The sequence below is a fragment of the Colletotrichum chrysophilum genome (genome assembly GCF_026319265.1).
Source record: "Colletotrichum chrysophilum strain AFK26 chromosome Unknown scaffold_71, whole genome shotgun sequence".
Lineage (NCBI taxonomy): Eukaryota > Fungi > Ascomycota > Sordariomycetes > Glomerellales > Glomerellaceae > Colletotrichum > Colletotrichum chrysophilum.
This window is the reverse complement of record NW_026517358.1, coordinates 1-12106: the sequence shown is the minus strand read 5'-3', so window position 1 is coordinate 12106 and position 12106 is coordinate 1. Positions and strand designations below refer to the sequence as shown.

General features: G+C 55.0%; 3 protein-coding genes across 3 annotated transcripts; all 3 read right to left on the bottom strand.

Annotated features, from left to right (window-relative positions):
- Positions 1 to 645: 645 nt before the first annotated feature.
- On the bottom strand, positions 646 to 882 carry COL26b_008226 (uncharacterized protein; the record flags this gene model as incomplete). The annotated part of the gene is made up of 1 exon (XM_053180990.1): positions 646 to 882. One exon carries the CDS (start codon positions 880 to 882, stop codon positions 646 to 648), a length of 237 nt encoding a protein of 78 aa, XP_053035006.1.
- A 4350-nt stretch (positions 883 to 5232) lies between these two features.
- Positions 5233 to 6300, bottom strand: COL26b_008225 (uncharacterized protein; the record flags this gene model as incomplete). The annotated part of the gene is made up of 1 exon (XM_053180989.1): positions 5233 to 6300. The coding sequence occupies one exon, from the start codon at positions 6298 to 6300 to the stop codon at positions 5233 to 5235; it is 1068 nt and encodes a 355-aa protein (XP_053035005.1).
- A 1543-nt stretch (positions 6301 to 7843) lies between these two features.
- Positions 7844 to 8757, bottom strand: COL26b_008224 (uncharacterized protein; the record flags this gene model as incomplete). The annotated part of the gene is made up of 2 exons (XM_053180988.1): positions 7844 to 8172; positions 8223 to 8757. 2 exons carry the CDS (start codon positions 8755 to 8757, stop codon positions 7844 to 7846), a joined length of 864 nt encoding a protein of 287 aa, XP_053035004.1.
- Positions 8758 to 12106: the final 3349 nt, after the last annotated feature.

Sequence of the window (12106 nt, the reverse complement as noted above, 5' to 3'; positions counted from 1 at the left end):
TTTTGACAATGGTGATTTGAGATAATGGCAGGTGGAAGGAATCGATGCATACAAGAAAAGCAGTCAGCATCACGTTGCAGTGTGTCTCCTATGTCAGAGGCACGCAAAGCTCATCACGATTGCAAAAAGTCACAAAATGGTTAACAAGAAGAAACAAAGCTTGTTGGTATCTGTTCTATTCAAACAATCCGAATCTTGGGGTATCCGGCAATCTTGCTCATTCCCAACTCCCAAAAATGCTGAAAGCCAGCCCAGTGTCGACCCAATCCTTGGAACACGGCAAACCCGCAGGCCATCCACGACCCCTTCCCGATCCGCCCTCTCGCTTCATTACAAGCAGCGGCCGCCCGCGATGCCTCCGTGCCCCAAGGTCCGTCTCTGCCGACACCCGGCCCGCTTAGCGAGACCAAAGAAAAACAGCAGAAAACGACCTCGTCTTTTGTCGTTTTATAGAAATATCTCATGACCCAAAGAAATGTAGCCCATCAGGGTTTCCCGTAGGAAAGTACCCCGCCAAAACGCCCCGCCGTTTGTGTGCATCGCTCAGTGGTATCCCGTTGTAATCAGGAGAAAGAGAACGTCTTTCCCCCTTTTCGCTCGTGCATGTCTTGCGTAACAAAATATTGAATTTTTTTTAGGGCGTTTTTAGATGCGCGACGGCTGGTTGAGGACGTTAGAGCCTTGGGGCCCGACGGGGACAGTCTTCATCGTGTCGATGCCGTGCTCGAGGTCGTAGCGGTACGTGGGCGGGTGTCCGATATCTCGGAGCGCGCGCTTCACTCTCTGTCTCTTGGAGAGCTTGACGGGGGCGACGGCCTCTGGTGAGGTCTCCTTCTCAAAGGAGCAGATGGTGGAGGTCTCGGAGAAGGAATCTCTGCCCATGTTTGCGGTGTTGGGTGATGTGGTGGTAGTGTTGGTGGTAAGTATGTTGACGGTGTTGTCTGGTTGTAGTGGTTGCTCGACTTGGGAGTAGTTGGTCGAGACGATGAGGGTGCTTTTGTGTGTTTGTAGGGTGTCAATGTGTGAAAGGTTGATTGATTGCTGACGGAGACTAAGATGGGAAGATAGCAGCCTCATCCGGCGCTGGCCTAGCTCTTTATATGCTTCCGAGAAATGCACCGCCCCAAGGCCAATGTCACCCGCATCGCCTGTATGTATCTCTGGATGTATCTCCAGGACACACCAAGAAATCCAGTGTCCCGAATGGTAAACGGGCGAACCAGTGGGAATTGGCGCGTCACTCCAAACGGGCGCAGAACAAGCATGGTCCCTTCTCCAACCTACACACACCACTACCCCCAAAGTTCACCGCCCACCTCTAATTCCATCCATCCCATGTGTATTGTCCCCCTTTCGCAAGGCAACACGCACGCACTCACACATCCGCGTCTTCCCCCCTCTCTCCCTGAGCCTTGAGGAGGACTAGGTTCCCTTCCCCTCCCCCGCCTCTTGTGCGCCCAGAGGCAGTCCACCCAACCAAATCACCGGAAATGACACAAGCGCAGCCCCGCACATTGCGTAGCTCAGCCCAGGGAGCCGGTGTCTTTTCTTGCGAGTCCTTGAAGGCCTGGTCTCACCACGCAAACGCAAAGAAGAAGGGGAAAAAAGCTTGTGAGCTTATCCTCTTCCAACTCGCCGGCCTTGTAACTTGTAACCCCGGCACTCCCTTGCCTACGACAACACGTTTTGACAGCGACAACCCATGCAGGACAGGAGTGACGCCGGTTCGTCAACCCCTTCAATGCGAACACAAGAGAAGTAGCAGTATCATTCCCTGCAAACTACCAAAGTACTTTCCATCTGCTTCGGCCGTGACTCACGCGAGTAGCGACTTCCCGGCTTGCACAGCAAAATCCTACTTCGCACTGCATGCCTCGCCATCCATCATCCCCCAAACGCCGAAAGCCTTGCGGAACGTCCTGTCGAGTCCTGGTTCCCCCCCGTGGCTGTCAGCGGACCGACGGCAGTTGGACACACTACTGCTGCCTCCTGCTTACGCTGGCTGAACCCCAAAACTGTCTACCTCTGGACAAGTCTCCCACGGCGACAAAGAGGGCACAGGCAATAATGCTGCAGACTAGCTGCATTGGCAAGCCATGGTACTCAGCCCCCGTGGCCGCCAAGCGCTGCCATCATCTCTGCAATCGCCCGCTGCTGTATTGGCAATATCGGCAATGAAAGCAACAAAAGTTGCAGTGGAAAACGGAACGAACATACCGATAAACGTACGTGCCTCACGCAACTGCCTCACGAGCACCTAACTCGACCGCGACAATATTACCAAATCAACTAATCCGTCCCGTCGGGGGCCGTAAGCTCCACGAAAGAAGCGACGCGTTCTTCGGCTCCCGGCAACGGATCCAAAAGAAAAGATAGGGCTCAAATTAAGCTCCCTGCTTGCGCAAACCAGACTAAAGGGGAGAGGGGAACCGCTAGACAACAGGCATCCAGACCCAATTCGCCAAAGAAAACAAGGTTGTCGCCGTAGCAAACTGGTAGCCCGTCTGTTGTCCTTGGTTCGAACCTCTTCTCTCTAGCCCGGGCTGATGGATATCGGACAGAGAAATCCGACACCCTTTCCATTTCCCTTTCCCTGTCCCTCGGTGACTTGGCTGAACATTATCGCAACCCTGTCTTTGAGATATTGGCCTGAGTCACCTGGCGGTGGATCACCACCAACATCAGCTCCATCTGCTTGCCGGCCTTGAGCCACGATGCAGGTCCTAGGAATCCCGCAAGGTCCGGTCCTACACGGAACGTAACTAACAGGGATCCATTGCAAGCAAAGACAGATCAGCGGGGATGCCGCCGTGGCCCGTGACGACAGACCACCGCCGCGGGATGCTGCCAACGTCGATCTCACGACCAATCAGCAGTCCTCCCGTATGCGTGTAAGACGACCCGATGACTCTTCGCGCATAATTTCGCAGCCTACACTGCAAAACCCGCTAATTACGGGACGCGCAACATCACCGCTAAAACGCAGTCGTGTCATCCGTCATCTTTTTTTTTTTTTACTCTGCGGCGCAGATTCGTGTCCGTAAGGTTATTGCTTCGTGTTGAGTGCATTCTGCCCGAGTACCGCGTAATCTCTCGCTGTGTTGTTCGTCTTCTTTTTCCTGACAAGATGAACATGTCCGCGTAAGAAGATGTCCTTCTCAAAAAAACGTCATGTCGCAGAATTCAGACAGCCCCACAGCGACTCTTCCGCATCACAATGAGCCATCACCACGCCAAAGATCCACTCCGCTTTCCACTCGTACCTGAACGTCATCGCCCATCCGCGCGGCTCCCCGGCCGCTAGGAGAAAGAGAGAAGAAAGCTTGTCTACCACGCAACGCCGCAGCCCGATCTCTCGGCGATCCCTTACCGGCTTGGCATCCCGGGCGTTGGCTTGCTGACCACTGGAACCCCACGGCATGCATCTCTGGACTGCCGGGGGTCGGGTGTTGGTTACACAAGCCCCCCTCCGAAAAGTACCATACTGTTTTTCCCCCTTTGCTCGGCCAGGCAGAAAGAATCTACCCACGGCTGACCCAGTTTAAACTGTAGTCCTACGGTGATGCCCTTCTCGAGGTCCTGTGGCTGCCTGGATTCCCGCCTGGTTTCCCGCCTGGTTGCCTGATTGCTGTGGGGGATTCCTAACTTGAAGCGTTCCAAGGATGATGTGAGATAGGGGATGGGTGTCCTACGACGTTGGAGCCTCGTCGACGTGTACGTTTTTGTATTTTTTCCCCACTGAGGGTGAGGTCTGACATTCTGGGAGACTTCATCCCTCGGCACACCTCAGATGGCAGCCTCCTCCCATTACGAAAGAGCCAATGCCGCGTCTCGGAGGGAAGGGCACCAAGAGCTGTCCCATACTGAAGCCGCGCTAGCATTCTTTCTCTTGCCAGGGCAAGAGTCGTCTGCCATCAATTGCAATATAAACTGGCGACTTGATCTGCCCTTCCTCCGCAATACTAGGCGACTCTGATTTCGGCATGGAGAAGGGGTTGGAGATCTCTCTGGATTACAAGGAAGCTATGGGCAGCGTCCCAGCAGACAGACGAGCTCGGTATCACTTAGTAGTTCCAGCAGGTGCGATCCCACGGGCTGTTGAACGGCATATTTCCAGTCGTTACCAGGGTTCCACCAAAGCACTCTAACCCAAGGGACCCCATGAGAAAGGTATGAAAACCATTGACGACGCGTCAACTCCAAAGCCTGTCAACACACATCTTGACTCAAGCACTTGAGCAAGCCTCTCGGTCTCCTTCGTTCTGCGGCAATGGACCTGGTCTCGGATGGCAGGTCCTAGCCGTTGAAGACACCCGTCTCCGGCCCCTGCCTGGGTACATCTTGACCTGTAAAGAGTTGGCGGTCCTGAACTTTGCTGGTGATGATCGTCTCCTTTTGCAAGCTCTTTCGTTGTCTCCTGGAGGTGATACTTGGCTGTCAGGGAGACAGGGTAACCTTAGCATCCGGCACAAGAGAGGGTGGCCGTCCATGGGAAGTTTCGGCTTCGGCTCTCTGGTGACGTTGCACGGGGGACATCAGCCAGAGAGTCTCGAACAATCCTCCCATCACTCGTGCTCAAGTCCTTGGGTATCAGTTCCCAGTGCCCTCTGAAAGAACAATGAAGACCCTCCTCATAAACCAGCGTCCCTCCGTCACGCCTCAGCTGAAGACCACTTGCCGACTCCTCAACCCCCAAGCACCGTCCAGAGAACCCGTCACGTCGGCCTCATGCCCCTCATCAACCGTGTTCAGCGATGGAGGGGATGTCTCGTTATGCCCCAGGCATCCCAGAAATGCTTGACGTAAAAGCCACGAAGCGTAGACGTCAATCTCGCGATCCCGGGCTGCCTCTGACAGTCTCCTGCTAGCGTGGATGCCTGGCCTGAAGCTACTCCAGAGCTGCTGAACGGCTTCCGTCGACGAGGCCCCCTTGAGGCTGAGATCCGGGGCCTCGTAGGGATCCATCGTTTCGACGAGACTTTCCGACGCCATCAGGAAGCAATGTTCATGCCAACAGAGCCTTGATCCTTGGCCGCGGGACACATGCGGAGGTTGTGATGGCTATCACAGTCCAATATATCTCCAGGGAACAACGATACCTGTTGGTTCGCCCTCATGTAGAAGCCATCAGTATCAAGTATCGCTTCGTTCTTTGAGACAGTCCAGTGGCAGGGTCATAGCGCATGAATCTCATAAATCTCTATCAAGCCACCTTCACACCCCCTGTTCGTCTCAAGGGCCAACCACCTGCACCAGTTCAGGGACATCCTCATCTCCAACATGCTCTTCTCCGACATCCTTCTCCCGCTCAACATCCTCCGCCTGCTCCGTGTCCTCTTCCTTCTTCCAGACACCCCCCTTAACCAAGACACATGCAGCCCGCAACAGATCTCTGTGCTCACACCCGACCCTCTCGCAAAGCTGCGAAGCAACGGTCATCGTAAGACCCGGCAACACGCTCGGATCCCCTGCCTCCCACCGCCGCATCTCCTCGTATGTGTCGTCCAGCAATAGCCTCGCATGGTGATGCGCGTCCTCCGAGCCCTTGATCTTGCTGTACAAGAAGAATACCCCGTGCCGGATCGTGTTCTCTGCCATGCATACCGCCATCTCCACAATCTCCGGTCTTGACGCCGCCGACGTCGGCGCCCGGTACCGCATGTACCCCTGGCTCGTCAGGTGCGAGAGCACAACCATACCCGCCAGCTCCTGCGCCGACAGGCTCCGTATATAGGCGAGCTGCCGGAAGCGCACGTCCTGCCGATTTGACTGGTGGACCTCCTTGAGCGCGAGGTGCCAGCCGTCCGGCGGTGGCGCGTCGCGCAGGATGATGTCCTGGTGAATCAGCGACTTGACGCAGGGGTCTCTCCGCGGGACGATGTCTTCTCTGTATCTTATGGAGTGTGTCTCAAGGTCCGCAATCTCTGAGCACCGCCAGAGCGCGCTGGTGAGGCTGGCGCGGATTACGTCCGCCTTGGAGGTATCTTGGAGGTCGTACTCTTCCCAGAAGGCGAGGAAGGCGCCGTTAATGAGCTGTTCGATATTGCTCTCGCGCGTCTCGAGTTCCCGGATGATTTCGAACGTGTCCTTGGGCAGGACTTCGCGCTCTCTTGTGTCGGAGGCGAGGATGTGGTTGCAGGGTGCGCAGGGGTAGTGGGCGGCGTTGATTCTGGTCACGGCATGTTCGTACCGGTCCAGCAGCTCACGATTCGTTCTACATGTAGCTCTGAGGGCCTGAATCTCTGAGAAGCCCGCGCGCTCCGCGACGAGGAGCAGCAGGTGTGGAGGGAGAAGAGACATTATGCAAGAATAGATGATGAAGTAGAGGTTGTTGATAAGTGATTCAAGTCCAATTGATGGTTTCGAGTGTTTCCAAGAAGGAATTAGAGGGGGAATATGGTCTTGATTGAGGTGTTTAAGTAAGGTAGTGAATTGGAGGGGGTGGTCGTTGACGATGCGCCAGGGGCAGCACTAGCAGTCGATGTGTGTAAGTCAACGATATGGGATGAAATGTCAGGCGCCACGCCGTTCAGCACCCGTGACCACGTGGTTTCTGAAAGTAAAAAGGCAAGAGGCAGGATGAGACGGAAAGACGGGAGAGGCTGTTGAGCAACACATCTCGCAGGCGCAAGTGAGAACCCGGCTGCCTTTTCATGTTGCGACGTGGACCATCCGGGTTCTCAATTGATGATGGCGATTGCGCTCCGCCCCAGAAATCTAGATCAAAAAAGTGGTGTCAGAAAGCGAGCCGTCAAAAAGAGTCGCAGTTAATCTTACATTAGTCAGGCATGTGTGACATTGTCGCTGTCGTGCTTGCATCCTCCTGTAGTTCAACAGGATTGTGGTTGTTGGAAGCTTCGTAGAGAGGCGAGGGGCTGCGATGGCAACCGCCGCGGGGCACCTGGAAGTCTTCAGAAGACACGACAAAGACACAATGAACACAAGCGCTTTCGCAACAACCACAGGAAACACAGGTACAAAGCTTTCATTAGGGCCCGAATCCTGATTTTGAACGTACCTGACACCTTTATGGCCAACACGCGCCAACGGATTGTGTCATGGAGACCTGATCCTGGACAGAGGTGCGCTGCCGATCTTGGCGGGGTAGCTAGAAAGAGCCTCAGCTGGATCGTGAGGACCCTGCCCCGCCATGTTAATTGACGCAATTGGAGCGTCTCAAGAGACATCCGCCCTCGGCGTAACGAGGTGAAGGTTAGGTAGAGGGAACAGGTTAGTCAGAAAGCCCACAGAGAGACGTGAGCAACTAGGATATCTAGTTCACCAGCCTCAATCTGTGATTTGGTAGGTGTCGTCAAGGCAGGACATCGGTATCGCTTAACATCTCTCACATTTCTTGCTGATAACTGTGAGTCAAGAAAGGCGTCGCTTGAAGGTTTTGTTAGCCTAATGAACTCATCGAAGGCCTAATCGGCCATCTGTGCCCTCGGGTGTGCAAGTCCATCTGGCCAGCCGCACCATGACCCGGCTATCGAAGGACACGCTGAACGGAGGAAGTAACGACCGGCCGACGGAACGGCATAGTCATCTATTCTTTGAACGCGCTAATCGTACAAGTCCCTCCGCATTATAGGGCTCTCGCTGTCTCGCGCCGTTGTCTCCTTGACTTCGTCCGCCGTCGCGATTCTGGAAAGACTCGACATCGCTGGCTGAGGTCTGTTTGCAGGTGACGAGAATTGAATCGATCCCAAACGCCGAGTATGCAATGTCCATTACTGGGGAATCCTCCTCCAGTTTCCCACCGTATCCCTAGTTTGCTCCAAGAAGATAATGTCGGCCAGAAAGGATGCAAAATATAGAAAGGAAACGCAAGAGCGCGCCCGGCCTAGTTCTTTTTCTCCTTTTTCAACCCGTCGGCGGTCTGCAGCTTCATTTCAACCTTCTTTTGTCCAAGATCGACAATCCTGGGCAACAGCTTGTTCTGGTTGTCTAGCTCGACAATGTCGTCGCCTCCACCAATGCTCACACTATTGACCAAGATGTTGGGAACGGTTCTGCGGCCGGTCTTCTCGCCCAGGAAAGCTTGCAATTCGGGTCCGAGTTTGTGCTTGTCGAGCTCGACGACGTAAGGGGCGGGGGAGATTGAGTACTTGTTGAGCAGAATCTCCTTTGCCTTCTTCGAGAAAGGACAGTACGTCTTGGAGAAAATGATGACTGATCTCAAGTTAGCAAATATTCATTCCCAGCTGCCGCGCTCGACCTACCCGGCGACTTTTTCAGGATCGAGTTGAGCTCCACCTCGACAGCATGCTCCTCGGCGGTCTCCTCCTTCTCCTTCTTCTCCTCCTTCGGGCTCTCCGCTGAGACGTCCTTTGCGGTGCCCGTCTTCTCCTTCTTCTTGTCCTGTCCCGCGGCCGAGTTGCCCTTTCCGACGACTTCGCTCGGTGCGTCAGGCTTCAGCGGCGCTTTCTTGTTCGCAGACTCCTTGGCCTTGTCCTCGGCAGCCTTCAACCTCCCCTGCATATCCTTGGCCAACTTCGCATCGTCCTCGTCGATATCGCCGTCGGCGTCCTTGTCGGTGGGCACATGGCCGGCGGCCTTGCCCTTGTTCTGGTCAAGCACTGCCTGACCTGGTGGAGGTTTCTTGTTAAGACCCTCGACGGTCTTGTGGTAGAAGTCTTGAACGGAGCGCGAGTCGCTGGCCTCGCCGGATCGGAGTGATGACGTGTAGAAGAGGACGAAGACCACTCCGATCATGACACCGATCAGGAGGGTGCGCAGTTGCCTTGGCGAAGGCATCGCGAGAGAGTCTTGGCGCTCGACGGTGCGCGACGGGTGAGGTTGGTATGAGGGTTTGTGCGCGTGCAGAAGATAATGGTCGGGATGCGACGGTCGAGCAACGTCGCGATTGCTGCTGGTCTGTTGTGGGCGATTGAGTTGGTGCAACAATGGCAAGTTGACAGTCAGGAGATGGCGGCTCGTAAATGCTACGGTAGCAAGCGGGCAAGAAGCAAAGACTCGACAGGGATTCGGATTCGACACAGAAAGCGGTCTCCCTGCGGCTCTGGCGTGGATAAGTACGAGCCCAAGCGTTCCGGAGCTCCCCCAGCAATCGGGTGCTTTGAATGTTTCGAATGGGTTGACGATGGATTAATAAGGTAAGGCAGGATTCCCTAAGCACCAAGGCGAATTGATGTTGGCGTCGCAAGCGCAGCAATAGTAACGGTGAGTATTGTTCTCTTCTTGGAAAGGAAAGGGGCGGCGTGTTGCTGGAGCTGAGGAGGTGTCGCGCAGTGGCTGTCGAAACGTGTGATGCTCGTAATAAGGGGACGAACAGGAGAAGGAAGGTGGAGGCAGAGGCAGCGTTCTGAGAAAGTGGGAGCCGTCAAAAGGCGATGGGTTGGAGAGCTCCAACTGCAAGTGGGATCGACAAGGTGCAGTGTTGCCCTCGTGACTGGCTGCTGTGCTGTGCCGTTGGGTTGGACAAGAGGCTGGCCGGAATATTGCAGTGCAGAGGCAGGGACTTCTGGAAGCTCGCTGTGGCTCTTTCAGCTGGAGGCGCACCTCACCCAAATGGGCTCCATGGCTGCCAACGTGCGCGACGGGGAGCACAGTTGCCCGTGCTAAGATCACAGATTAAAGTACCCCGACCCCGTTCCCTGCCTGCAAGCTGTTGTGGGTCATTTGAGGGCTTACACGCCAATCATCTCGCGCCATTTGATCACACTCATCCGCACTGTACCTTCACTTGACAAAAACACCGGACTACACAGTTTTCTTTCTCAAACATCGCACGGCTCGGAGGATCGTCACCCTGACACACGCCGCCTTGCTCGCAGGAAACAACATGGGACGGCTTTGCACGACTCGAAACGAAACGGCAGTCGCCATCGCCGCAATGCTTCTTACAAATATCTCCGACTGTGATGTCAACTGCTGGCCGCCTCAACTATTTCGAAGATTCTCCCCAACGATAACTGTCAGGGACTCTCACCGATCAGCGCCATCATCTAACGAAAGGGAGCACCCTCGACCCGCCCTCGTTTCTTTAGCCGCTTCAGCACACAAAATACTGATATGCACCGGCATTTCGACGAGACAGACATTGTCTCCAGGAGCACCAGGGCGGATTCTCGATACACGCAGGGATGCGAGAGCGCCGCTGACACAGCCAAATCCACCGCCTTCTCCATCCGCATGCTGACACGACATGCACTGCAAAATCCGATGACGATGACGAGCAGTCACAGTGCAGTTCAGGGTTCATTCTTGGTGGGTGTGCCAATTCATCTCTACGATACAGAGTTTGCCCGACATCAACGCAAGAGCCAATACATACCAATGAGGATCGTCTCAACTGCCCAGAAGAAGAATCATATTTTTCCACAATTTGACTACTAAAAATACCAGCCAGCCCTACGTTCCCCCGCGCATCACCCGCTGATCCTGCAGCAAGTCGCTCTCTATCTTCATCTCGGCCAACTCTTCCAGACCTCACCGCCGCCCGATTAGTCCAAAGCAGAAAGCCACCATTCCAGCCAAAAATACACATGAAGCCGCACGAACCACCCAAAGACGCCTCCTCCTGCTGAGACCTAACGACGGAACCCGCTATGTTTCCGCGCGGCATGGGCAAGTAACAGCCGTGTCGCCGCGTCCACTTGCCGGCTGTCCAGACCCTCCACAACATGCTCCAAGTCGATTTCGCCGTGCGCCGCAACCTTGCTTCTCCCGTACCCAAAAGCCGATCCGGACACTCGTATTACCACCTCATCGGCCCCGGCCGCGGCGGTCTTGGGTCCGGTTTCTTGTCCCCACAGCGTTACGGTCGGCCCTTGTTCTGACGGGGATTGTGTCGCTGGTTTGTCCGCGGGTGAATTTGATTGAGTTTCCAGCCGGGCGTTCTCCATGGCCTCCAGTCGGACTTGTTCGGCCCGTCTGGCCAGCATTTCGTGGTCGTGCTTGATGTGGGCGTGTGTTGCAGCGCGATCTCTGTGGCGCTGCAGATGGTTGTGAACATGCGAAGGTGCCGTGAGAGCCGGCGTTGAGCAAATGAAGAGCAGTCCCAGGTAGGTGACGGGCTGCATGATTATGAGATTCGGATGTTTCCGTTGAAAGAGTTTTGGGTTCGATCGTTTTCGGAGCGGGAGAATTCCACTGCTCTTATCGGAATGGCTGGCTGGCTGGTATGGTTGAAAAACGGTCGAGGCGTGAGGTCTTGCGGGGTTCTGGACCGTGGAAGGCGTTGCAACGGTTTATATTCCAGTGAAAAGTTCTCAGAAACCGGTCACGCCAGACATGCTATGACGAAGAGACACCCCAACGTCATGTTTAACGGCGCCTAGCTTTGTTCAAGTCACGCCGACGTCAAACGAGAACCTGCCACCCGCTGGAATGCGGACATCGTCGGTGGAGGGGTCATTGGCGATTCAGACCCTGCGATGGTTTGTTTGGCGGTTTGCCCAGAGACCGAAGGGTCTTCTGTCTGAGTCAACCACCCAATCCCTTCCTTCACAACACCACTACCGTCACAAATGATCAATTCAAATGGCCTTGACTCCCCAGAGCCAAGAAAAGCTCGACCATCTCGTCGCTTCAACTGGTCTCAGGGCGTCGCCTTGCTCTCGGCCGTGGGGCGAGCAGCACACCACTTCGAACGTACAGTAGTAGGCTAGGCGCGTCTAGAGCGGATGCGCCTACCTCAGTCTACAGGAGATTTCCCCTTTGGACCATCGTCAAAACACACCTTTTACTGGTCCACAGAGGTCGGAAAGTCGAGGAGGGCCATGCAGGAGCGGCCGAAAGGACCGTTTCCGCACGAATACTCCGGCCTTGTCTGCCTAAAGGCGCAGAGCAAGAGGGGCGGGCGTCACTTTGCAGCGATTAGATAAGAAACTTGCCTATTCAGGCCATCATGCCGTCTCTGACTGGGCCTGCGAATTCCCTCAAGCTCTTCGTGTCAGCCCCCGCTCGCCTGCTCTTCTTGCTCCAAAAGCTCTTCTCCTCCGTCTCTCCTTTTCTCCTCGCCTCTCTTATTCTTCCTTCTTCACTGTCTTCTCAGTCAAAATCTGCCATCTACATCACGGCTAGACCAGTATTGCCTAGATCAAGGGTCCTTCTGAGACACGTCTTCAGGTGCCAGAATTAT